Source organism: Moschus berezovskii, chromosome 22 (assembly GCF_049115385.1).
Source record: "Moschus berezovskii isolate FMDL1 chromosome 22, NW_MosBer_1.0, whole genome shotgun sequence".
Lineage (NCBI taxonomy): Eukaryota > Metazoa > Chordata > Mammalia > Artiodactyla > Moschidae > Moschus > Moschus berezovskii.
In genome coordinates, this window is record NC_142481.1 from 4,271,842 (window position 1) to 4,299,548 (window position 27,707).

The following is a 27,707-nucleotide window of genomic DNA, read 5'->3' on the forward strand; positions in this document are numbered from 1 at the left end:
CTCAAATAACCTTGCTAAAAATGTGGCATTTTGGCCCCACTTCAAAACTCTTGGCTCAGAATACTCTTTAAAAAAAAATTCCTGTTTCTTTGATAAACAATTTATGCTATGTGACACAAGTAGAACACTGAAGAATAAATATGCTAATGTTGCTCTGCTTTAGAATGGACTGGTTGGATCTCCTTGCAGTCCAAGGGACTCTCAAGAGTCTTCTCCAGCACCACAGTTCAAAAGCATCAATTCTTCTGCGATCAGCTTTCTTCACAGTCCAACTCTCACATCCATACATGACCACTGGAAAAACCATAGCCTTGACTAGACGGATCTTTGTTGGCAAAGTAATGTCTCTGCTTTTTAATATACTGTCTAGGTTGGTCATAACTTTCCTTCCAAGGAGTAAGCGTCTTTAATTTCATGGCTGCAATCAGCATCCGCAGTGATTTTGGAGCCCCCCGAAATAAAGTCTGACACTGTTTCCACTGTTTCCCCATCTATTTCCCATGAAGTGATGGGACCAGATGCCATGATCTTTGTTTTCTGAATGTTGAGCTTCAAGCCAACCTTTTCAGTGAAGGACTGATGCTAAAGCTTAAATTCCAATACTTTGGCCACCTCGTGAGACGAGTTGACTCACTGGAAAAGACTCTGATGCTGGGAAGCATTGGGGGCAGGAGCAGAAGGGGAGGACAGAGAATGAGATAGCTGGATGGCATCACCGACTCGATGGACATGAGTTTGAGTGAACTCCAGGAGTTGGTGATGGACAGGGAGGCCTGTCGTGCTGTGATTCATGGGATCACAAAGAGTCGGACACGACTGAGCAACTGAACTGAACTGAATGTTGCTCTGATTATTTATAATTGCTCTTTCAGCTGAGAATAGTTTTTCTAATGGCTTGTGGATCATAACTCATCCTCTTTTCTTCACATTAGAAATTGGGTAGAAAAGATTACTGTGTACATAATATATTTTGTCATACCAGCCAAGCCACTAAATCACGACCAGGTCTCTGAACTTGCTGTTTTCATCTTGGGTCACATTAGGAAGTCTTCCCTCGGCCACAGGGCATCTGTACTTTGTATTTCAGGGACGGCTGACGTTCCAGGATGTGGCCATAGACTTCACTCAAGACGAGTGGGAATGCCTGGATCTCAGTCAGCGGGAATTGTACAGGGACGTGATGTTAGAGAACTACGGGAACCTGGCCTCCTTGGGTGAGGATAACTGCCTTCCAGAATCCCTTATCTACCCACTGGGTTTTTGTTGTGTAATTTTTAGAATGTCTTCTGAAATTTTCTGCTTCCCACAGTTGTTTCAGATGTCTGCTTTCTAGGGGAAAATGGGTATTTGTGAGTTTAGAAAGAAAGACTTCATGATGATTCGTTATGCTGGTGTCATTTTTCTTCCTTGATGTACTCTGCCTCCTTCATTCTAGGTTAGTGGTAATTGTGTAAGTTCTTTGGTATTAAATAGTTACACCCTCTCTTAATTTCACATTGACACTACTTACTTTTGCCTTAGTACTACTTGACCAGAATCTCAGGATCTGATTGTTAGGTGTTTGTTAGTATGGGACATGGTTTTCTAGAACAAAATACATTCTTGTCTCACCTGAATACTTATTGGATTCGATCCTGAAAATCTCTAACAACACAGATATTCCTTTCTCTGATGAACAGGTCTTGTCTCGAAGCTGAACCGGGTTGCCTTTCTGGAGCAATTGAAGGATGTGAGGAATATAGAGAGGATGAGGACACCAGCCATTTACCCAGGTAGGCATGGATGGATGAGATGATGACTCGGTGAGAGGTCAAGGAGCAGCGAGGGACTCATCCTTCCTCACATGGTTTTGGAAGATTTGCTTCAATGGAAATGGTTTTTGAAAACCTGGCTTTGTGTCTGCTGCTGTCATAGAAATGTATCACCTGCCCCATTCTGCCTCTTAAATCAGTCATGAATTTATCTCCAGTGATTACTTTTCTCCATCACAGTGTGAACTAAAAGTCTCCGCTTACCTTGTTACAAACTGCATTCATTCGTTGCTTTTCCATTTTTGGGGGGTCCTAGGAAAACTCTCTGCCCATTTCTGAGTAACTGTATGACAGTCCTTTTAAAGTTTCCTGGTACCTCTAGACAGAAATGTGTGAGTGGAGTGGCAGACAAACTGCCAAACTTCTAGGAATACTGGGGATAGGTTTTTGTTCTCTGATTTATAATTTCCTATCCACTGGGAACGACACATAGGACCTTCTAAATAAATTTCAAACTAAAGTAATTTTTCACTGCAGAAAGCAAAACCTTATGAAAATGAAAGAATGCACAGCTCAGGTTGACTTCAAAGTTTCTCTTTTCCTTATATGATCTCATAATAAATATCTTTAGTGTATTTGCCTCAATTCTAATATTCTAAAATACTTTATTATATTCTATTACTTCATAGAATTTTAAAATGACATAAAATCTTAGCACATTTTCCACTGTATTATTAATGGTTGATTTAAACTATGACAATTTTAGATTATATAATAAAGCTTTATTAAAATTCTAATTGGAATATAGCTGTTTTCCAACTTTGTACTCCTATACAGTAAAGAGAATCAATTATACGTATCAATCAGTTCAGTTCAGTCACTCAGTTGAGTCTGAGTCTGTGATCCATGGTCTGCAGCAAGCCAGGCTTCCCTGTCCATCACCAATTCCCAGAGCCTGCTAAAACTCATGTCCATCGAGTCAGTGATGCCATCCAACCATCTCATCCTCTGTTGTCCCCTTCTCCTCTCATCTTCCTTATTTCCCAGCACCTGTTCTTCGCATCAGGTGGCCAAAGTATCGGAGCTTCAGTTTCACCATGCCCTTCCAATGAAAATTGACGACTGATTTCCTTTAGGATAGAGTGGTGTGATCTTCTTGCAGTCCAGGGGACTCTCCAGAGTCTTCTGCAATACCACAGTTCAAAAACATCAATTCTTTGGCACTCAGCTTTCTTCATGGTCCAACTCTCACATCCATACATAACTCCTGGAAAAACCGTAGCTTTGACTAGATGGACCTTTGTCAGCAAAGTAATGTTTCTGCTTGTTAATATGCTGCCTAAGTTGGTCATAGCTTTTCTTCCAAGCAGCAAGCGTCTTTTACTTTCATGGCTGTAGTCACCATCTGCAGTGAATTTGGAGCCCCCCAAAATAAAGTCTCTCACTGTTTTCACTCTTTCTTCCTCTGTTTGTCATAAAACGATATGACCGGTGCCATGATCTTCGTTTTTTGAAAGTTGAGTTTGAAGCCAACTTTTTCACCCTTTTCTTTCAGTTTCATCAAGAGACTCCTCAGTTCCTCTGTGACAGAGTCATTTCATAGGCAGGTTGATAAGAAGTCTAGGGTTCCTCAAGAAGAGAGGGGTCTGGAATTCTCAAGGAGGAAAGTAGGACAAACTTTTTTTCCCCTCTACATTCCTTAGAATTATGTATCCCAACTGAGGACAGTATCTGGATTAAACCTTCTCGCTAATCCTGTTATCTTAAAATGTAAATTATGGGAGTAGGTCTGGTCTTTACAAGGATTATATAACAATAATGTTTCCTGCCTGAAGGCAGTCTCTGGACTAAGTTCAGTTCAGTTCAGTCCAGTTGCTCAGTCATGTCCGACTCTTTGCGACCCCATGAATCACAGCACGCCAGGCCTCCCTGTCCATCACCAACTCTCGCAGTTCACTCAAACTCATGTCCATCGAGTCGGTGATGCCATCCAGCCATCTCATTCTCTGTCGTCCCCTTCTCCTCCTGCCCCCAATCCCTCCCAGCATCAGAGTCTTTTCCAGTGAGTCTACTCGTCACATGAGGTGGCCAAAATATGGGAGTTTCAGCTTTAGCATCAGTCCTTCCAATGAACACCCAGGATTGATCTCCTTTAGAATGGACTGGTTGGATTTCCTTGCAGTCCAAGGGACTCTCAAGAGTTTTCTCCAGCACCACAGTTCAAAAGCATCACTTCTTCGGCGATCAGCTTTCTTCACAGTCCAACTCTCACATCCATACATGACCACGGGAAAAACCATAGCCTTGACTAGACGGACATTTGTTGGCAAAGCAATGTCTCTGCTTTTTATTATACTGTCTAGGTTGGTCATAACTTTCCTTCCAAGGAGTAAGCGTCTTTTAATTTCTTGGCTGCAATCAGCATCTGCAGTGATTTTGGAGCCCAAAAAAATAAAGTCTGACACTGCTTCCACTGTTTCCCCATCTATTTCCCATGAAGTGATGGGACCAGATGCCATGATCTTTGTTTTCTGAATGTTGAGCTTCAAGCCAAGCTTTTCACTCTCCTCTTTCACTTTCATCAAGAGGCTTTTGAGTTCCTCTTCACTTTCTGCCATAAGGGTGGTGTCATCTGCATATCTCAGGTTATTGATATTTCTCCCGGCAATCTTGATTCCAGCTTGTGCTTCTTCCAGCCCAGCGTTCCTCATGATCTACTCTGCATATAAGTTAAATAAGCAGGGTGACAATATAGAACCTTGACATACTCCTTTTCCTATTTGGAACCAGTCTGTTGTTCCATGTTCAGTTCTAACTGTTGCTTCCTGACCTGCATACAGGTTTCTCAAGAAGCAGGTCAGGTGGTCTGGTATTCCCATCTCTTTCAGAATGTTCCACAGTTTATTGTGATCCACACAGTCAAAGGCTTTGGCATAGTCAATGAAGCAGAACCTTCTAGCTAATCCCATTATCTTAAAATGTAAATTATGGGAGTAGGGCTGGTGAGATCTTTACAACCTCCAGACATTCTTTGGATTCATTGGAGAGTATATAACTCCATTGCTGACACTAGTATGGGGGTACTCTTTCTATCCCCTTCTGATATCTATGTCAGAAGCTTTCTCTATGTCCTTTATACTTTAATAAAACTTTATTACATGAAAGCTTTGAGCGATCAAGCCGTGTCTCAGGTCCTGGATTGAATTCTCCTCCGGAGGCCAAGAATCCGGGCGTCTTTGAGTGATTCAGCAAGAACCTTTCATTCGCTTTCTGCTATAAGGGTTGTGTCATCTGTATATCTGAGATTATGCATATTTCTCCCTGAAATCTTGATTCCAATTTGTGCTTCATCCAACCCGGTATGTCGCATGATGTACTGTGCATGAAAGTTAAATAAGCAGGGTGACAATATACAGCCTTGACCTACTCCTTTCCCAGGTTGGAATCAGTCCGTTGTCACATGTCCAGTTCTTACTGTTGCCTCTTGACATGCATACAGATTTCTCAGGAGGCAGGTAAGGTAGTCTGATGTTCCCATCTCTTTAACAATTTTCCACAGTTTCTTGTGATCCACACAATCAAAGGCTGTGGTGTAGTCAATAAAGCAGATGTAGTTGTTTTCCCAGAACTGTCTTGCTTTTTATATGATCCAAGAGATGTTGGCAATTTGATCTCTGGTTCCTCAGCCGTTTCTAAATCCAGCTTGAACATCTGGAAGCTCTCGGTTCATGTATTGTTAAAGCCTCACTTGGAGAATTTTGAACCTTTTCTACTGTTTGAAATGAGGAAAATTGTGTAGTAGTTTGAGCCTTCTTTGGCATTGCCTTTCTTTGTGATTAGAATGAAAACTGACCTTTTCCCGTCCTGAGGCCACTGCTGAGTTTTCCAAATTTGCTGGCTTATCGAGTGCAGAACGTTAGCATGATCATCTTTTAGGACTTGAAATAGCTCAGCTTGAGTTCCATCACCTGTACTAGGTTTGTTGCTCGTCATGCCATCTAAGGCCAACTTGACTTTGGACGCCAGGATGTCTGTTACTAGGTGAGTGATCACACCATTGTGGTTATCTCGGTCATTAAGATCTTTTTTGTATAGTTCTTCCATGTATTCATGCCAACTTCTCTTAATATCTTCTGCTTCTTTCAGTTCCATCCCGTTTTTGTCCTTCATTGTTCCCATGTTTGCATGAAATATTCCCGGTACCTCTAATTTTCTTAAAGAGATCTCTAGTCTTTACCGTTCTATTGATTTCCGTCCAATTTAGGTCTCCACAAATGAGTAGAGTTCCCTCTTTCAATCATAGTTTTAAAATCTCTCTTCTTATTTAATTTCTTAAACTAGTACTTTATTAAGTGTATCTTATTTGTATTCTGCTTCCTCGGACACTGTCTTATGTGTCCTCAGTTTCTGATTAGTTCTCTGTCATTAGCATTTATGATTTTTAGATTGAAACATCTAATAGACCATTCTCAGAAACTTGTATGGCAAGAAGTGGATTAAATAATTATTAGGCACCTAGGAGTTGTGAAAATGTTAGGTGTCTCCACTAAGGATGACTAAAAGCAGGAAGTAATCATTATGTTGCCTAACTCCTCTTCATTTAGTGGACCTTGTAGGTTTTTATCTTGCTTCTTCCTCTGTAACCTATGTCTTTGCCATCCCATTTTGTCCAGCTTTCTGTTTATGGTCTCTGTTTTGAAGGCTACAGGAACCTAGTTAGCCTTCCTTCTGGTGTCTGCACCTTGGTGGGTGAGGTTGGTCCAGAGGGTTGTGCTTTTATCATCTTGATCTGTGCCTTGATTGCTGTTGTCTTGACCAGAGCCTGCCTGGATATTCAGGCTGTTTCCGCATTGTTCTGTGGTTGTTACTGCCCTGTCTGTGGTGGTGCCTGCTCCCTGCGTGGTGGAGTAGAGACCCCGCATCTGATTCTTCGCTGTGATTCTGATCTGCGGTGCCAGGCTCGTGGGATTGGAGCACACCCAGTGGGAGAGAAGTCAGAGTGTTACTCCTCTGGGGACGTTCACCTCAGGGTGTGCCCTGGTGCCCCCTCTCATGCCTTCTGAAGCTCTCATGTTACGCAATGCTGGCACTGATCTTGGCCCATCTCAACCATGGGCATGATGGCACATGGCACTGGGGTCTCTCTGATGTTTTCCCAAGGTCACCACATAGATTCAGAGAAGTCAGGTCCTGGGATTCATTCAGCATGGAGCTGGACCTGCTGTGGTGCTACGGGGCAGCTCAGATTCTGTCCTGACCAGCCCCCTTGTGTAGGAGCCCACAGAGTGTACAGCTGCTAAAGCTAACCTGTCATGACTGGGAGAGCCCTGGTTGTTGATTCAGATGCTCTGTAGGGGCTGAGGGTACACAGACGGTCGTGGGTGTAAGACCATTGCTTGTGTTGCTGCAAGGAGAGGTTTCAGCTTTTCTTCTTTATCCCTGGGCTCACCTGTGCTTTCAGCTCCATCTGTGGGTGTGGTCAACTCACAGTTGTCTGCTCCAGAGGCTGCCCAGGAGTCTGCTGATTGTGGAGGCCTTGGCTGGGGGCTCAAAAGACCTACGTGTGTGGAGCTCTTTGTAGTCCCTGTCGAGCAGGGCCTGGCACAAGGACAAGGGATGCAATGGGCTTCTTCTTAGGGCATTACTCATGAAAGGCACTCTGATCTCTGGTGGTTCAGGCTTCACCAGAAGCATCCCGTTTGCAGAGCTCCTCCCTCACTCCTGTCCCCTCAGGATGTTTCCTCATAGCCAACCGCAGTCCTCTACCTCGGTCTGCTCTCCAAACCCCAGGTTTCAGCACCCAGCTCTCGTCTGCAGGGGTGGACACCCTCTCAGGCTGGGCGGGCAGGGCTGGGGTCAGTACCCTGTGTGCAGGTCTCACTCTGTCCTGCTGCCACAGGCTGGTTGCCGTGTTCTCTTCCCACAGAGAATGAGCCTCTCCTTCTGTCCAAACTGAGCTCCCCCAGTGAGGGGCTTCCCAGAATATGGAGACCTCTCCTCTCTTGCATCTCCCCACAGGGTTCCAGACCCCAACCCACTTCCTCTCCTCTTCCTTTTCCTTCTTCTTTCTTTTGTGCTACTTGGCTCAGCAGGAATCTTTCTCGTCCTTTCAGATTTCCAAGGGCCTATGCTAGTTTTCAGCTGGGTTCTTTGAGAATTATTCATTTTTCTCATTCATTTGTGGAGAGAGAGATGATCTCCACATCTGCCTAAGCCTCTGGCATCTTGATCCTTCTGTCTCTCTTTTATTTTTAAACAAGCTATGGTCATAGATTTTCTCTAAATCTTTAAAGATATTCACTGAGAATAGCAGGAAAAATTACTTGTTATTTGGTGTCTTTCAGCTATGTCTCCACAAGACAACCAGGATTTGATGCCGAAGAATACAGCATTAGGAGATGTATTCCCAAAAGCAAGCCTAGGAATATATCAAACATTTCACCTCAGAAACTTAAATTTAATGAAAGACTTGGAATATACGAGGGTATATGAAAGACCGAGAGGATGTCTATATGGACATAGAGAAATGGAGACAGTTACACATAGTGCTAACATTACTGCAAAAAGACATGAGCAACCGGAGTCAAATTGGGAAAAACATCAACTTCAGTTTTCAACATCTGCCGAGAAGTGCAAGTGTTTAAGAAAATCTTTCCACCCTTTTTTGAAACATACATGTTCTCTAAAGGGAAACGTGGAAAATCTGGAAGGTAACCTAGTCTCTACTGCAAATACTCATTCAGACAATTCTGAACGTAGGCTTCAAATAAACATACATTCAAGCATGTCTGAATACCTACAAGTGAACAATGAGTGGGAAAACTCACAATCTAATCAATTTGAGGGATCCATGAGTAGGGGGTCATTTTTCTTCCCCCAACAGATATTTTCTCTCCATTCCAAGATGTATAATGTTGATGATAATGGAAGAGATACCATCCAACCATCATTTTTCAATATATATTGTGAAATGGTTAATACACAACAGCTTTCCATGTGTAATAAAATGAATCAGACCTTAACTAACAGCTCCAGCTCCAATAATTACAAGAGTATTTATGGTGCACTGAGAAGGTATTCAATCAATGAAACTGGGTATACAGTTGAAGGAGACTCAAACCTTATGAAACATCAGGGACCCGAATCTTCAAACAAAGATTCTAAAAGTAATAAATGTAGAAATACCTTTCATCAAATGTCAGGTTTTTCTCTAGATAAGAGTATTTGTAGTGAAGAGAGGACTTGTAGTGAATATGGTAAGGTTTCTAATCAGCTTTCAGAACTTATTCAACAGCAGACTGTTCAGAATCCACAGAAAGAAAACAAGTGTAAGATATGTGGCAGAGTGTTTAGTAAGTCATGCCATCTAAGTAGACATAACATAATTCATACAGGAAGGAAACCTTTCAAATGTACAGAATGTAGCAAAGTGTTTAATGTTCGCTCACATCTTACTAAACATCAGAGAATTCACACTGGAGAGAAACCTTATAAATGTACACAATGTGGCAAAGCCTTTACTTACACCTCAAATCTTACTCAACATCTGCGAATTCATACCGGAGAGAAACCTTATAAATGTACAGAATGTAGGAAAGCCTTTAACTGTTCCTCACATCTAACCTATCATCAGCAAATTCATACTGGAGAGAAGCCTTATAAATGTACAGAATGTAGCAAAGCCTTTGGCTGTTCCTCACAGCTAACCTATCATCAGCGAATTCATACTGGAGAGAAGCCTTATAAATGTAAAGAATGTAACAAAGCCTTTCATCTTCTCTCACGACTTACTGCACATCAGCGAATTCATTCTGGGGAGAGACCTTATAATTGTAAAGAATGTAACAAAGCCTTTATTCAGCGCTCAAATCTTACTCGACATCAGCGAATTCATACTGGAGAGAAGCCTCATAAATGTAAAGAATGTAGTAAAGCCTTTCATAGTCGCTCACTTCTTACTCGACATCAGCGAATTCATTCTGGGGAGAGACCTTATAAATGTAAAGAGTGTAGCAAAGCCTTTATTCAGTGCTCACATCTTACTCAACATCAGCGAATTCATACTAGAAAGGGACCTTATAAATGTACAGAATATGGCAAAGCCTTCAATCATAGTGGTAATCTCACTAAACATCTGAGAACACACACTGGAGAGAAACCCTAGTAATGGAACAAGTGATGGAAGAGGTTTGCCGTAAACATACATCAGAAAACACAAGAGTTTATACAAGAAACCAATGGAAATGATGTAACAAATAAGTAGAAAGGTATTTAATCAAAAGTTAAATCGAAATAAATATCAGAGATTGCATACTAGAAGGCGTTTTATCAATTTAGTTTTCAGAAGTTTCTCTGAAGGAGAATGACTGTAGGGAGTACTCCATAGTTAAAACACATAGAAAATGGATATATTAGCATGAATCATGAGATGAATGTTGATGGTTAGAAAGTTTTAATTCTTAGCAATGTATGTATGCTTGTTAATAATGATGTGATTTGAGATTGTTTGAAGTGAATGTAATTCAGCACTCCAATAATCCATACTATGCTTTCTTTCTAGTGTGTTTGCAGACATAGGTTTTTGATGGTTTATTAGCCTTTGTATATTGTGTTGCAACCATTTTATCTATTCTCCATTAGAAAATGAAGGATACCATAATGTAAAATGGACAGTGAACATCTAAATGGGGGTGTTTGTCATTGATGTGAAATATCTGGAGGTTGCCATGATGTAAGTGATCATTTAATCTTTCCACGTATTAAAGTAAGACAAGTTGATTGTAAAGTTTCAAGAGTAATATCCTTGATTTGTAAGAAGAACACAATGACAGTTCTCTGCAATATTGACCTGTCTTTATAATATCAACACAGGTCATGATTATTACTTGACAATGTTGAAATAAAGACAGTGATAACCTGGAAACGTATTAGAAACTCTTCCTGTAAAAGGCATGGAATTAGTGTATACCATGCTTGCTAAGTGCTTCCTTAGCTTTGTTTGGTAAGCTGTAAAAATCAGAAATATCACATCATTATATTAAAAAATGAATATCTTTCTCTGTACTTTTGATCTGTATTTAATCATGGATCATACCATGGATTGTAAAAGGTTTTATTTCAACTATGTGTGAAAATAATACATGGTTATTCATAAAAGTGAATGGCTTTTAGTGTTTCGGTTGATTGTAATGAATGAAATGTTAGCCCACCACCAGCAGTAACCTCGCCCGCCTATTTAAGGCTGTAGTGAAGAGACCACAATGAACTGTTCGGCAGCACACAGAGATGGCTTATGTGGAAGTTAGTTTACTCACTGGATTTAAGTTTCTCATAACTTCAGATATATTCCATCATTTTTATGTTGGGTCTTCTCTCCCATTTTGTAACTACTTGGACACTGGGATGGTTCTAACAGGAAGGGTTATACAGAGTATTGTTGACAGTTTCCCTGAACTGCCCCATGCTCTTGCTGCCTCAGCATCTGTCTGGGGGGCAGGCAGCGTGCAGGTGCTTGAGTTCGCACCAGCTAGTCCTGTGAGCCCCTGCACTAGATGACCGCCTTTCTTGAGATCAGCAGTGTTGCTGAACCCCAGGGTCTGCTGCACAGGTTCCTGTTCAGTCACACTGAGAGAGTCAATTTCTAGGCAGGTTGATAAGTCCGGGGGTCCCCAAAGAGAGAGGGGTCTGGAATTCTCAAGGAGGAAGAACAAACTTTTTTTTTTCCTCTAGTTTCATTTGGATTATGTAACAAATTACCCTGCTTGAGGACAGTCTCGGAAAAAAAAACCTTCTGGCTAATCCTATTGTCTTAAAATGTAAATTATGGGAGTGGGTCTAGTGAGGTCTTTACAACCTCCAGACATTTTTTTTTGTTCAGTTCAGTTCAGTTGCTCAGTCATGTCCGACTCTTTGCGACCCCATGAATCACAGCATGCCAGGCCTCCCTGTCCATCACCAACTCCCGGAGTTCACTCAATCTCATGTCCATTGAGTCGGTGATGGCATCCAGCCATCTCATTCTCTGTCGTCCCCTTCTCCTCCTGCCCCCAATCCCTCCCAGCATCAGAGTCTTTTCCAATGAGTCAACTCGTCGCATGAGGTGGCCAAAGTATTGGAGCTTCAGCTTCATCATCAGTCCTTCCAATGAACACCCAGGATTAATCTCATTTAGAATGGACTGGTTGGATCTCCGTGCAGTCCAAGGGACTCTCAAGAGTTTTCTCCAGCACCACAGTTCAAAAGCATCAATTCTTCAGCGATCAGCTTTCTTCACAGTCCAACTCTCACATCCATACATGACCACGGGAAAAACCATAGCCTTGACTAGACGGACCTTTGTTGGCAAAGTAATGTCTCTGCTTTTTATTATACTATCTAGGCTGGTCATAACTTTCCTTCCAAGGAGTAAGCGTCTTTTAATTTCATGGCTGCAATCAGCATCCGCAGTGATTTTGGAGCCGCAAAAAATAAAGTGTGACACTGTTTCCCCATCTATTTCCCATGAAGTGATGGGACCAGATGCCATGATCTTTGTTTTCTGAATGTTGAACTTCAAGTCAACCTTTTCACTCTCCTTTTTAGGTAGAATAGGGAAAAGAAATCCAAAATGGTGGTGGCTAAAAGACATGGAAAGGAAAAGCCTGTGAAATAGAACAGAGGAAGGTCAAAGGAAGGTCCGAGGACCGGAGTGAGGACTGCAGGTAGAACAGCACTCCTGACTAAGCCCAATTTGCATAGGGTAGGCCCAGGGGGAGAAAAAAACATAAAAAGAGGAGCCAAAGGGCTCTCTCTCTCCCTCCCTCCCTCGCTGGGGCGCTCTTCTCTTTGCGTCTTTGGATTGACGTGCCCTCCCTCACGCCTCGAAGATGGATTTTCCTGCTATCTTCTAAATAAAATAGAGCTGTAACACAGAGCTGTAACACTGAGGTGTAACACTGATTTGTCTAAGAGCTATAACATGGCCCATTCAAGACCTGAGAGCTATAGCTCGGTCTGTCCAAGTCCCGAGAGCTGTGACACACCAAGGGGGCTGTAATATCTGTCACTCCAAATCCTTGTGACAAGACAAAAACCGAGGAATGTACACTCGCCTGACATCTAGATTCACTGTAATAACTAATTAAAAGTATATGACTCCTTTGCTAACACTAGCGAGGGGGCACTCTTTCTGCGCCCTTCTGATGTCTATGTCAGAAGCTTTCTCCATCTCTTTTATACTTTAATAAAACTATTACATGAAAGCTCTGAGCGATCAAGCCTCATCTCCGGCCCCAGAGTGAATTCTTCTCATCAGGAGACCAAGAACCAAGGCATCTTTCGTGGTTGAGCAGCAACCTTTCAACAGTGCTTACCAGAACCCTTGTCTTGGTTTGAATGGATAAATCCACACTCAGCCTAGGGAGCCCGAGGCACTTCACTCAGGGTAACTTTTAAAAGCTGAACTGCAAGTCCTCCTGTTTTCTCTGCCTGATTCCAGCTTTGACATCTCTCAGGAATTCCTGCCCTAAATCATCCCCTACAGAAAGGGCTTAGGTGTGGTGAGTGTTAAGACTTTGAGCTCAGGACTCCTGAACGTTGGTTTGCGGGAAGAAACATCAGAAAAAGTGGGATTTGCTGATGACTCCTTTAACGGCCCTACTGTAAACCTGCAGATTCATTATTTCTTGGAGTGCGGACCTGACCACCAGGGATTTGTATTCATTGAAATGGTTCAGAAGAAATCTTTAGCCAAGTGGTTTCCATCGGGCGTCCCATCAGGGTCACGTGACCAGGGTTACGCTTGAGCTCACTGATGCCCTCCCAACAGAGTTCTGTGTTGGTCCTGCGGGAGCATCAGTGTGGATTGTAGAATGTCCTCCAGGGGGTTCTAAGGAGAGGACCAGGTTAAGGACGTGGCACCTGGTCCACCTGTGAGAGCTGAGCCCCGGCTTCGTCCGCAGAGAGGCAGCAGGATTGGTCTAACTGGATTTGGACCAGGGAAGTCAGTCAACTCACATCGTCTGTGTGAGCAGAGTGTTAGGAGCTCTCTATGTGGAGAGAACAACCAATAAATGAGTTCACTGGGTGGTCTCCATGTAGGAATTGATTGTTCCTGAATCTCTCCTGAGACAGAGGACAGGAGAGGTCGGTCTTCTCAGCTTTTCAAGGTCCTTCTTGCAGTAGGAGTGGTGGTTGCAGGTTAAAGAGCTGTGTTGATGCACTCCAAGGTATTTTCTCAAAACTCAGAAGTGCGTTTGCAGCATAACATCCCCAGAGAAGACAGAGCAGGAGGAAGAAGAGGAGGAAATTGCAGCTTCTCAGGTACACATCCTGTCCTGGGTTTGGGGCTGCATCTGCTTTTCCTCCTGAAATGCCCAAAAGAGAATCTGCAAGCCTTTAGCTCTCTGCTCCTAATTTTTCTTCCCAGTCATTTGTTATCATCTTATTTTTTCCCATTTCTTCTTATAGTAGTGAAGACGTGCCCTTTAGAATACTTCCTTTGTCCCAGAGCCTTTTCTCCTTTGTCTGCATGCTCGCTTTCTATGGAGCATGATGAATTCCCAAAATGAATCAGCGACTTTCAACTGTTGAAACTATTCTTTTTGTGAGAGATCACATGGCGAGTCACTCCTATCCTTACTCCCACTGGGGTGTGGTTTGGTGTTGAATTTTAGGGACGTTGGGAAATGCAGTGATGACTTAGCACCTGGCTGCAATTTAGATATTTAAAACAGAGTTTGAAACTGCCATTATACATAGAACCAACTCTCTTCTGTCCATGGGGTTTTCCGGACAAGAATTCTGCAGTGGGTTGCCATTTCCTCCTCCAGGGGATTCTCTCCACCCCAAGACTGAGCCCGCATCTCCAGCATTGGCAGGTAGATTCTTTACCACTGAGCCAGCTGGGAAGCCCAGTGGATAAACTCAGTGGTCCAGAGTTTTTCAGAAAATTTTCAATGGGCATTGTACAGGGACGTGATGTTAGTGAACTATAGGAACCTGGCCTGCTTGGGTGAGGACAGCTTCCTTCCAGAATCCCTTGTCTACCCACTGGGTTTTGGTTCCATCACTTCTATAATGTTTCTGAAATTTTCTGATTCCCACAATAGTTTGAAATCTCTCCTTTTAGGGGAAATGTGTATGTATGAGTTAAGAAAGAAAGGCTTCAGGATGATTCATTATGCTGGTAACCTTTTTCTTCCTTGATGTACTCCACCTCGTTTTGTTAGAGTCAGTTCCTAGGCAGGTTGATAAGAAGTCCATGATTCCCAAGGTGGGGGGGCGGTTCTGGGACTCTCGAAGAGGAGATAGGGATCTGGTATTCTCAAGGAGGAGGTAAGGACAGATACTTTTTTTTTCCTCTACATTCCTTGGTCTTAGACACATAAAATGATCTTTTTATGTGTCTTCATGTGTCTTAGACACATGACTTTTTATTTAAGCCCAGAACAGATGATTAAACAACAAATAACTAGCTTTAAACTCTGTACTTGGGATTATATAACAACAATGTATCCTGCTTAAGGACAGTTTCTCCTTCTTGAAAACTTTCTGACTAATCCTGATATCTTAGAATTTATATTATGGCAGTGGGTCTGGTTCAGTTCAGTTCAGTTCCATCATTCAGTCCTGTCTGACTATTTGCAACGCCAAGAACCGCAGCACACCAGGCCTGCCTGTCCATCAGCAACTCCCGGAGTTTACTCAAACTCATGTCCATTGAGTCAGTGATGCCATCCAACCATCTCATCCTCTGTCATCCCCTTCTCCCGCCTTCAGTCTTTCCCAGCATCAGGGTCTTTTCAAATGAGTCAGCGCTTCGCATCCGCTGGCCAAAGTATTGGAGTTTTAGTTTCACCATCAGTCCTTCTAATGAATATTCAGAACCGATTTCCTTTAGGATGGACTGGTTGGATCTCCTTACAGTCCCACGGACTTCCAAAAGTCTTCTCCAACACCACAGTTCAAAGGCATCAATTCTTCGGCGTTCAGCTTTCTTTGTAGTCCAACTCTCATATCTATATATGACTACTGGAAAAACCCATATCTTTGATTAGACAGACCTTTGTTTACAAAGTAATATCTCTGCTTTTTAATACACTGTCTAGGTTGGTCATAACATTTCTTCCAAGGAGCAAACGTCTTTTAATTTCATGTCTGCAGTCACCATCTGCAGTGATTTTGGTGCCCCCCCCAAAGAAAGTCTATCACTGCTTAGATAGTTTCCCAATCTATTTGCCAAGAAGTGATGGGACCAGATGCCATAATTTTAGTTTTCTGAATGTTGAGTTTTAAGTCAACTTTTTCACTCTCCTCTTTCAGTTTCTTTTGTTTTGTTCTAGAAAGAAGAACATTTATTTACATTGAGTTGAGCTCTTCTTCCAAGAAAAAAACGAGCATCTCTTACATTCATTTTGTCCCCCAAATTTTCTTAATTCAAGTATAGTTGAGGTACAATGTTACATTAGTTTCAGGTGTATACCATAGTGATTCAGTATTTTTACAGATTATACTCCATTAAAAGTTATCACAAGATAATGGGTATAATGCCCTATGCTATACAATATATGCTTGTTACTTATCTATTTTATACCTACTAGTTTTTAAAATTTATTTATTTTAATTGGAGGCTAATTACAATATTCTAGTGCTTTCCTCTTTCAGTTTCGTCAAGAGGTTCTTTAGTTCTTCTTCACTTTCTGCCATGAGGGTGGCGTCATCTCCATATCTGAGGTTATGGATATTTCTCCTGGCAATCTTGACTCCAGCTTGTGCTTCATCCAGCCCAGCATTTTTCGTGATGTACCGTGCATATAAATTCAGTTAGCAGTGTGAAAATATACAGCCTTGAGTACTCCTTTCCCAATTTGGAACCAGTCTGTTGTCCCCTGTCCAGTTCTAACTGTTGCTTCTTGACCTGCATACAGATTTCTCAAGAGGCAGGTCCGGTGGTCTGATGTTCCCATCTCTTGAAGAATTTTCCACAGTTTGTTGTGAACCACACGGTTGAAGGCTTGACATAGTCAATAAAGCAGTCTGGGTCTGGTAGGATCTTTCTGCTCTTTTGATCTAATCCTGTTATCCCCAAACATAAATTGTGGGAGTGGGTCTGGTAAAATTTTTACAACCTTGAGACATTCTTTTGATTTATTGTAATTACTGATTTAAAAAGTATATAAGTCCCTTCCTTAGACTACCAAAGGGGGCACTCTCCACCCCCTTCTGATGTCTATGTCAGAAGCTTCTCTGTCCCTTTTTCACTTTAATAAAACTCTGCTACACAAACGCTCTTGAGTGATCAAGCCTGGTGCCTGGTCCCTGGTCCCAAACTTAAATCTTCTTGTTTGGAGATCATGAATCTGACACCCTTCACTGTAACTTATCACTTCATTCTAGGTTAGTGGTAATTGTATAAGCTCTGTAGTATTAAATAGTCAAACCTTTTCTTAATTTCACAGTTGCACACTTGCCTTGCCTTTGTCATACTTGACCAGTATCTCAGGATCTGATGTTATGGATTTGTTAGTGTTATATAGGTGATGTGAATAAAGAATTTGTGAAAATCACTTTCCAGGCGGTATTAACATTCTCCCTTGCATTCTCGTCTCGACTGAATACATATTGGATTGGACACTGATGAATCTCAGACAACACAAATATTCCTTTCTCTGATGAACAGGTCTCATGGGTTCTAAGCTGGACCTGAGCACTTTTATAGAGCAACTGAATGACCCAGGAGTATAAGGAGAATGGAGACAACAGACATATACCAGGTAGGTACGAATGGATGGAGATGATGACTCAGATGAGAGGTCCAAGGAACAGAGAGGAACTCACCCTTCGTCACATGGTTTTGGAAGATTTGCTTCAATGTAAATGGTTTTCGAAAACCTTTGTGTCTGCTGCTGTCATAGAAATTTGTCACCTGCCCTATTCTGTCTGTTACATCATTCATAAATTCATCTCCAGTGATTACTTTTCTTCATGACAGTGTGAAGTAAAAGTCTTCTTTTGGCTTGTGACAAACTGCATTCATTGGTTGCTCTTCCATCTGTGGTGGGTCCTAGGAAAACTGTGCCCATTTTGAGTAAATGTATGGCAGTCCTTTTAAAGTTTCTTTCTACCTCTAGACAAAAATGTGTGAGTGAAGTGGTAGACAAACTGCTAAATTTCTAGGAACACTGGGGACAGTTTTTTGTTTCTGATTTCTAACTTCCTATCCACTGGGAGCTAGAGATAGGACCTTCTAAATACATTTCTAACTCAAATACTTTTTGCACTGCAGAAAGCAAAATCTCCCAACAATGAAAGAAGGCACATCTCAGGTTGACTTCAAAGTTTCTCTTTTCCTTGTATGATCGCATATTAAATATCTTAAGTGTATTTGCCCCAATTCTAAAATGCTGAAATATTTAATATATTCGATTACCTGATAAAATTTTAAAATAAACTTGCATAAATTCTTAGCACATTTTCCATCACATTATTAATAGTTGATTCAAGCTATAACAATGTCTAGATTACATAAAGAAATCAGTTTAAAAACTTCTAATTGGAATATAGCTGTTTTACAATTTTGTACGACTGTACCACAAAGAGAATCAATTATACCTTTCAGTCAGTTCAGTTCAGTCGCTCAGTCGTATCCAACTCTTTGGATCCCCATGGACTACAGCACACCAGGCTTCCCTGTCCATAGACAACTCCTAGACCTTGCTCAAACTCATGTCCATCAAGTCAGTGATGCCATCCAACCATCTCATCCTGTGTCGTCCCCTTCTCCTCCTGCCCTCAGTCTTACCCAGCATCAGGATGTTTTCCAATGTATCAGTTCTTTGCATCAGATGGTCAAAATATTGGAGCTTTGGCTTCAGCATCAGTCCTTCCAAAGAATATTCAGGATTGATTTCCTTTAGAATTGAGTGGCGTGATTTCCTTGCAGTCTAAGAGACTCTCAAAAGTCTTCTCCAACACCAGAGTTCAAAAGCATCATGATGCTCAGGCTTCTTTATGGCTCAACTCTCACATCCATACATGACAACTGGAAAAACCATAGCTTTGACTAGAGAGACGTTTGTCTGCAAAGTAATGTCTCTATTTTTTATTATGCTGTCTACATTGCTCATAGCTTTCCTTCCAAGTAGCAAGCGTTCTCTACTTTCATGGTTGAAGTCAACATCTACAGTGATTTTGGAGCCCAAGAAAATAAAGTGTGTCACTGTTTTGATTGTTTCCCCATCTGTTTGCCATGAAGTGATGGAACTGGATGCCATGATTTTAGTTTTCTGAATGCTGAGTTTGATGCCAACTTTTTCACTCCTCTCTTTCTGTTTCATCAAGAAACTCTCCAGTTCCTCTTTGCTTTCTGCCATTAGGATGGTGTCATCTGTATATCTGAGGTTATTGATATTTCTCCCTGCATTCTTGATTCCAGTTTGTGCTTCTTCAAGCCCAACATTTCACATGATGAAACGTGAAAGTGAAAGACACTCAGTTCTAACCAACTCTTTGTGACCTTATGGACTATACAATGCATGGAATTCTTTAGGCCAGAATACTGGAGAGGGTAGCCATTCCCTTCACCAGGGGATCTTCCCAGCCCAGGAACCGAACCGAGGCCTCCTGCATGAGGTACTCTGCATATAAGTTAAATAACCAGGGTGACAATAGGTAGTCTTGACATATTCCTTTCTCAATTTGGAACTAGTCCGTTGTTCCATGTCCAGTACTGTTTCTTCTTGACTTGCATACAGATTTCTCAGGAGGCGGGTAAGGTGGTCTGGTATTCCTGTCTCGGTAAGAATTTTCCACACTTTGTTTTAATCCACACTGTCAAAGGCTATGGCATAGTCAATAAAGCATAAGTAGATGTCTTTCTGGAACTCTCTTGCTTTTTCGATGATTCAACGGATGTTGGCAATTTAATCTCTGGTTCCTCTGCCTTTTCTAAATCCAGCTTGAACATTTGGAAGTTCTTGGTTCACATACTGTTGACGCCAAGCTTGGAGAATTTTGAACCCTGCTTTGGTAGTATGTGAAATGAGCGCAATTGTGTGGGAGTTTGATCATTCTTTGGCATTGCCTTTCTTTGGGATTGGAATGAAAACTGACCTTTTCCAGCCCTGTGGCCATAGCTGAGTTTTCCAAATTAGCTGGCATATTGAGTGCAGCACTTTAGCAACATCATCTTTTAGGACTTGAAACAGGTCAGTTGGAATTCTATCACCTCCACTAGCTTTATTCAGAGTGATCCTTCCCATGACCCACTTGACTTCAGACTCCAGGATGTCTGCCACTAGGTGAGTCATCACACCATCCTGGTTATATTGGTCATTAAGATCTTTTTTCTATATCTCTTTTGTGTATTCTTCTCCCTTTTTCTTAATATTTTCCACTTCTGTAAGGTCCATACCATTTCTGTCCTTTATTGTGCCCATCTTTGTATGAAAATTTCCCTTGGTATATCAATTTTCTTGAAGAGATCTCCAGTCTTCCACATTCTATCGATTTCCATCCCACTTTGGTCTCTACAGAGCTATGAGTGAACGTCCCTGTGCTTCAACCATATTTTTAAAAGGCTCTCTTCTTATTTAATTTCTTAAGAACTAGCACTTTATTAAGTTTATCTTATTTGTAATCCACTTCCTCGGACACTGTCTTATGTGTCCTCAGTTTCTGATTAGTTTTCAGCCACTAACATTTATGATTTCTAGATTGAAACATCTGTTAGAACATTCTCAGAAACATGTGTGAAAAGAAGTGGATTAAAGAATTAGCAGGTGCTAGGATTTGTGAAAACGTCTGGCGTCTCCACTTGAAGACTAAAAGCAAGAAGTAATGATTAGATTGCCTATCTCCTCTTCATTTAGTTGTTCTTGAAGGGTTTGATGTTGCTTCTCTCTATATAACCTATTTCTTTGCCATCTCATTTTGTCCCGCTTTCTGTCTGTGATCTCTGTTTTGAAGGCTACGGGAACCTAGTTAGTCTTCCTTCTGGTGTCCACAACTTGGTGGGTGAGGTTGATCCAGAGGTTTGTGCCCTTATCCCCTTGATCTGGGCTTTGATTGCGTTACTATGACCAGAGTCAGCCCTGGATATTGAGCGGAACTTTCCCATTGCCCTGTGGTTTTCACTGCCCTCTCTGGTGATGCCTGCTCGCTGGTTTGTGGAATAGAGCTCCAGATCTGTTTCATAGCTGTGTTTCTCATCTGTGGTGCGAGGCTGGTGGGATTTGAGCACAACCCCTGGGAGAGAAGCCACCAAGTATTGTTCATTTCAAAATGTTCACCTCGGTTTGTGCTCTGTGTGTCACCTTTCATGCTCCAGCAAGATCTTATGTGAGCCTATTTTTGGCACTGCTCTTGGGCCCACCTTAAGCATGGGTCACCCTGCTTATTAAACTCGTATGCAGAGTACGTCATGAGAAATTCTGGACTGGATGAAACACAAGCTGGAACCAAGATTGCTGGGAGAAATACCAATAATCTCAGATATGCAGATGACACAATCCTTAGGGCAAAAAGCGAAGAAGAGCTAAAGAGCCTCTTGATGAAACTGAAAAAGGAGAGTGAAAAAGTTGGCTTAAAGCTCAACATTCAGAAAACTAAGATAATGGCGTCTGGTCGCATCACTTCTTGGCAAATAGATGGGAACAATGGAAACAGGGACAGGCTTTATTTTTTCGGGTTCCAAAATCAGTGCAGATGGTGACTGCAACCATGAAATTAAAAGACGTTTATTCCTTAGTAAGAAAGTTATGATTGACCTAGTTCAGTTCAGTACAGTCGCTCAGTAGTGTCCGACTCTTTGCGACCACATGAATCACAGCATGCCAGGCCTCCCTGTCTATCACCAACTCCTGGAGTTCACTCAAACTCATGTCCATCGAGTCGGTGTTGCCATCCAGCCATCTCATTCTCGGTCGTCCCCTTCTCCTCCCGCCCCCAACCTTTCCCAGCATCAGAGTCTTTTCCAGTGAGTCAACTCATCGCGTGAGGTGGCCAAAGTATTGGAGTTTCAGCTTTAGCATCAGTCCTTCCAATGAACACCCAGGATTAATCTCCTTTAGAATGGACTGGTTGGATCTCTTTGCAGTCCAAGGGACTCTCGAGTCTTCTCCAGCACCACAGTTCAAAAGCATCAATTCTTCGGCGATCAGCTTTCTTCGCAGTCTAACTCTCACATTCACACATGACCACTGGAAAACCATAGCCTTGACTAGACGGACCTTGGTTGGCAAAATAATGTCTCTGATTTATAATATACTATCTAGGTTGGTCATAACTTTCCTTCCAAGGAGTGAGCGTCTTTTAATTTCATGCAATCAGCATCCGCAGTGATTTTGGAGCGCAAAAAAATAAAGTCTGACACTGTTTCCACTGTTTTTCCATCTATTTCCCATGAAATGATGGGTCCAGATGCCATGATCTTTGTTTTCTGAATGTTGAGCTTCAAGCCAACCTTTTCACTCTCCTTTCACAAGCACCAGAGATAAAATTGCCAACATCCTCTGGATCATGGAGAGAGCAAGAGAGTTCCAGAAAAACATCTATTTCTGCTTCATTGACTATGCCAAAGCCTTTGACTGTGTGGATCACAATAAACTGTGGAAAATTCTGAAAGAGATGGGAATACCAGACCACCTGACCTGCCTCCTGAGGAACCTGTATGCAGGTCAGGAAGCAACAGTCAGAACTGTACATGGAACAACAGACTGGTTCCAAATAGGAAAAGGAGTATGTCAAGGTTGTATATTGTCACCTTGCTTATTTAACTTATATGCAGAGTACATCATGAGGAACGCTGGGCTGGAAGAAGCACAAGCTGGAATCAAGATTGCTGGGAGAAATATCAATAACCTCAGATATGCTGATGACACCACCCTTATGACCGACCTAGAGAGCATATTAAAAATCAGAGATATTATTTTGCCAACAAAGGCCCGTGTAGTCAAAGGTATGGTTTGTTCAGTAGTCATGTATGGATGAGAGAGCTGGATTATAAAGAACACTGAGCACTGAAGAACTGATAGGATATGAAAGAGGAACTCCCCAGGTCGGTAGGTGCCCAAAATGCTACTGGAAATCAGTGGAGAAATAACTCCAGAAAGAATGAAGGGACGGAACCAACGCAAAAACAACACCTTGTGGATGTGACTGGTGATAGAAGAAAGGTCCAATGCTGTAAAGAGCAATATTGCATAGGAACCTGGAATGTTAGGTCCATGAATCAAGGCATATTGGAAGTGGTCAAACAGGAGATGTCAAGAATGAATGTCAACATTCTAGGAATCAGCGGACTAAAATGGACTGGAATGGGTGAATTTAACTCAGATGACCATTGTATCTACTACTATGGGCAGGAATCCCTTAGAAGAAATGGAGTAACCATCGTGGTCAACAAACGAGTCTGAAATGCAGTCTCAAAAACGAAAGAATAATCTCTGTTTGTTTCCAAGGCAAACCATTCAATATCATGGTAATCCAAGCCTATGTACCAACCAGTAACGCTGAAGAAGCTAATTGAACGGTTCTGTGAAGATCTACAAAACGTTTTAGAACTAACACCCAAGAAAGATGTCCTTTTCATTATAGGGGACTGGAATGCAACAGTAGGAAGTCAAGAAACACCTGGGTTAACAGGCAAATTTGGCCTTGGGATACGGAATGAAGCAGGGCAAAGGCTAATAGAGTTTTGCCAAGAGAATGCGCTGGTCACCGTAAACACCCTCTTCCAATAACAAAAGAGAAGCCTCTGCACATGGACTTCACCAGATGGTCAACATTGAAATAAGATTGATTATATTCTTTGCAGCCAAAGATGGAGAAGCTCTATATGGTTAGCAAAAACAAGACCAGGAGCTGACTGTGGCTCAGATCTCAGCTCCTTATTGCCAAATTCAGACTTAAATTGAAGAAAGTAGGGAAAACCACTAGATCATTCAGATATGACCTAAATCAAATCCCTTATGATTATACAGTGGAGGTGAGAACTAGATTTAAGGGACTAGATCTGATAGATAGAGTGCCTGATGAACTATGGATGGAGGTTCGTGACATTATACAGGAGAAAGGGATCAAGAGCATCCCTATGGAAAAGAAATGCAAAAAAGCAAAATGGCTGTCTGGGGAGGCCTTACAAATAGCTGCGAAAAGAAGAGAAGTGAAAGGCAAGGAGAAAAGGAAAGATAAAAGCATTTGAATGCAGAGTTCCAAAGAACAGCAAGGAGAGATAAGAAAGCCTTTCTCAGAGATCAATGCAAAGAAATAGAGGAAAATAACAGAATAGGAAAGATTAGAGATCTCTTCAAGAAAATCAGAGATACCAAGGGAATATTTCATGCAAAGATGGGCTCGATAAAGGACAGAAATGGTATGGACCTAACAGAAGCAGAAGATATTAAGAAGAGGTGGCAAGAATACACAGAACTGTACAAAAAAGATCTTCGTGACCAAGATAATCATGATAGTGTGATCACTCACCTAGAGCCAGACATCCTGGAATGTGAAGTCAAATGGTCCTTAGAAAGCATCACTATGAACAAAGCTAGTGGAGGTGATGGAATTCCAGGTAAGCTATTCCAAATCCTGAAAGATGATGCTATGAAAGTGCTGCACTCAATATGCCAAGACATTTGGAAAATTCAGCAGTGGCCACAGGACTGGAAAAGGTCAGTTTTCATTCCAATACCAAAGAAAGACAATGCCAAAGAATGCTCAAACTACTGCAAAATCGCACTCATCTCACACGCTAGTAAAGTCATGCTCAAAATTCTCCAAGCCATGTCTCAGCAATACGTGAACCGTGAAGTTCCAGATGTTCAAGCTGGTTTTAGAAAAGGCAGAGGAACCAGAGATCAAATTGCCAATATCTACTGTATCATGGAAAAAGCAAGAGAGTTCCAGAAAAACATCTACTTGTGCTTTATTAACTACACCACAGCCTTTGACGGTGTAGAGCACAATATACTGTGGAAAATTCTGAAAGAGATGGGAATACCAGACCACGTGACCTACCTCTTGAGAAACCTATATGCAGGTCAAGGAGCAACAGTTAGAACTGGACATGGAACAACAGACTGGTTCCACATAGGAAAAGGAGTATGTCAAGGCTGTATATAGTCACCCTGCTTATTTAAATTATATACAGAGTACATCATGAGAAATGCTGGGCTGGAAGAAGCACAAGGTAGAATCAAGATTGCCAGGAGAAATATCAATAACCTCAGATATGCAGATGACACTACCCTTATGGCAGAAAGTGAAGAGCAACTAAAAAGTCTCTTGATGAACGTAAAAGAGGAGAGTGAAAAAGTCGGCTTAAAGCTCAACATTCAGAAAACTAAGATCATGGCATTGGTCCCATCACTTCATGGGAAATAGATGGGGAAAGAGTTGAAACAGTGACAGATTTTATTTTGCAGGGCTCCAAAATCACTGCAGATGGTGATTGCAGCCATGAAATTAAAAAACGCTTACTCCTTGGAAGGAAAGTTATGAGCAACCTAGATAGCATATTAAAAAGCAGAGACATTACTTTGCCAACAAAGGTCCATCTATATTATGTTGTTAGTTGCTCAGTCGTGTCCAACTCTTTGCAACCCCACAGACTGTAGCCCTACAGGCTCCTCTGTCCATGGGATTCTCCAGGCAAGAATACTGGAGTGGCTTGCCATTCCCTTCTCCACTAGTTTTTCCAGTGTTGATGCATGGATGTGAGAGTTGGACTGTGAAGAAAGCTGAGCGCCAAGGAACTGATGCTTTTGAACTGTGGTGTTGGAGAAGACTCTTGAGAGTCCCTTGGACTGCAAGGAGGTCCAACCAGTCCATCCTAAAAGAGATCAGGTTTGGGTGTTCATTGGAAGCACTGATGCTGAAGCTGAAACTCCAATACTTTGGCCACCTCATGCGAAGAGTTGACTCATTGGAAAAGACCCTAATGTTGTGAGGGATTGAGGGCAGGAGAAGGGGACGACAGAGGATGAGATGGTTGGATGGCATCATTGACTCGATAGACTTGGGTTTGGGTGGACTCCAGGAGTTGGTGATGGACAGGGAGGACTGGCGTGCTGCGGCTCATAGGGTCACCAAGAGTTTAACATGACTGAGCGACTGAACTGAACTGAACTGAACTGAATGGAGAAACAGACATAGAGAATAGACTTACGGACATGGGGAGAGGGGAGAGAGGGTGAGATGTATGGAGAGAGTAACATGGAAACTTACATTACCACATGTAAAATAGGTAGCCAGGGGGAATTTGCTGAATGTCTCAGGAAACTCAAATAGGGGCTCTGGATCATGGCATCTGGTCCCATCACTTCATGGGAAATAGATGGGGAAACAATGGAAACAGTGTCAAACTTTATTTTTTTGGGCTCCAAAATCACTGCGGATGCTGATTGCAACCATGAAATTAAAAGACGCTTACTCCTTGGAAGGAAAGTTATGACCAACCTAGATAGTATATTAAAAAACAGAGACATTACTTTGCCAACCAAGGTCCGTCTGGTCAAGGCTATGGTTTTTCCAGTGGTCATGTATGGATGTGAGATTTGGACTGTGAAGAAAGCTGATCATCGAAGAATTGATGCTTTTGAACTGTGGTGCTGGAGAAGACTCTTGAGAGTCCCTTGGACTGCAAGGAGATCCAACCAGTCCATTCTAAAGGAGATGGATCCTGGGTATTCATTGGAAGGACTGATGCTAAAGCTGAAACTCCAGTATTTTGGCCACCTCATGCGACGAGTTGACTCACTGGAAAAGACTCTGATGCTGGGAAGGATTGGGGGTGGGAGGAGAAGGGGACGACAGAGAATGAGATGGCTGGACGGCATCACTGACTCGATGGAAATGAGTTTGAGTGAACTCCGGGAGTTGGTGATGGACAGGGATGCCTGGCGTGCTGGATTCATGGGGTCGCAAAGAGTTGGACACGACTGAGTGACTGAACTGAACTGAACTGATCAACTTACAGGGGTGCAATGCGGGAGGGAGATGGGAGGAATGTTCAAGAAGGAGGGGATATATGTATACCTATGGTTGATTCATGTTGAGGTTTGACAGAGAATAAAATTCTGTAAATCAATTATCCTTCAATTAAAAAATAAAATTTAAAAATATTTTAAATATTTTTTGAGAAATTTCGTTTTTCAAATTCACTCTAAGCTATTGCTTGTTGACAGAAATACTAATTGGCATTTGACAGAGATTAAACAAACATCTACCAGTCATGGAAGACCATAACGTACACTATGAAACTTAGAAATACCAATGTGTGATAAACAGATGTGATATACAAAATAAACACGACTAATTCCAAATCATAAACTGATCTGTTAACTAACATGACATTAAAAGTATTAAGTGGAAATCAAGATTTCTGAAACATTAATATATCACATTTAAAGAAAATGACATATTTAAAAAGTGATTTTTATTTTGTAAAGTGAAGTTATACAACTATAGGTTTGAGGATATTTTCAAATCAGAGAATAGGACACACTCTGCTTTTATGCCTGATAGCTGCCATCTGAAACCCATTTCTGAAGTTACTTTTGGAAAATGGTCTGACCCAAATCAGCCAACTATGGATGTTTTCAGTAGGAAACAATGTCTTTGTTAAGCACTTTATAAACTCCAGAGGTTAGAGAAGGTATTTCTAAGGCTTCCTGGTAGCCCAGATGGTAGAGAACCTGCAGGAGACCAGGGTTCGATCCCTTGGTCAGAAAGATCCCCTGGAGAAGGAAATGGCTACCCACTCCACTATTCTTGCCTGGAGACTTCAATGGATACATGAGCCTGGCTGGCTACAGTCCATGGTGTTGCAGAGTCAGGCACGACTGCTGGACTAAGCACACAACTGTCAACTGTATATACTGTTTCTAGAAAAGATTATTCCTATAGATTTATTAATCATGAAGGTGCTGTTGGCACACATATAGTAACCCTAAAAATGTATGATTTCTGTAAGGTACT

At 41.8% G+C, this 27,707-nt stretch overlaps 1 protein-coding gene across 1 annotated transcript in view; it reads left to right on the plus strand.

Annotated features, from left to right (window-relative positions):
- Positions 1-27,707, plus strand: part of LOC129546424 (uncharacterized) — a 67,943-nt gene that overhangs the window by 12,087 nt on the left and 28,149 nt on the right. Inside the window, 3 exon segments of the mRNA XM_055411351.2 lie at positions 1,088-1,214; positions 1,680-1,772; positions 8,096-9,914. Of these exon segments, the coding sequence (XP_055267326.2) occupies positions 1,088-1,214; positions 1,680-1,772; positions 8,096-9,914 (2,039 nt within the window).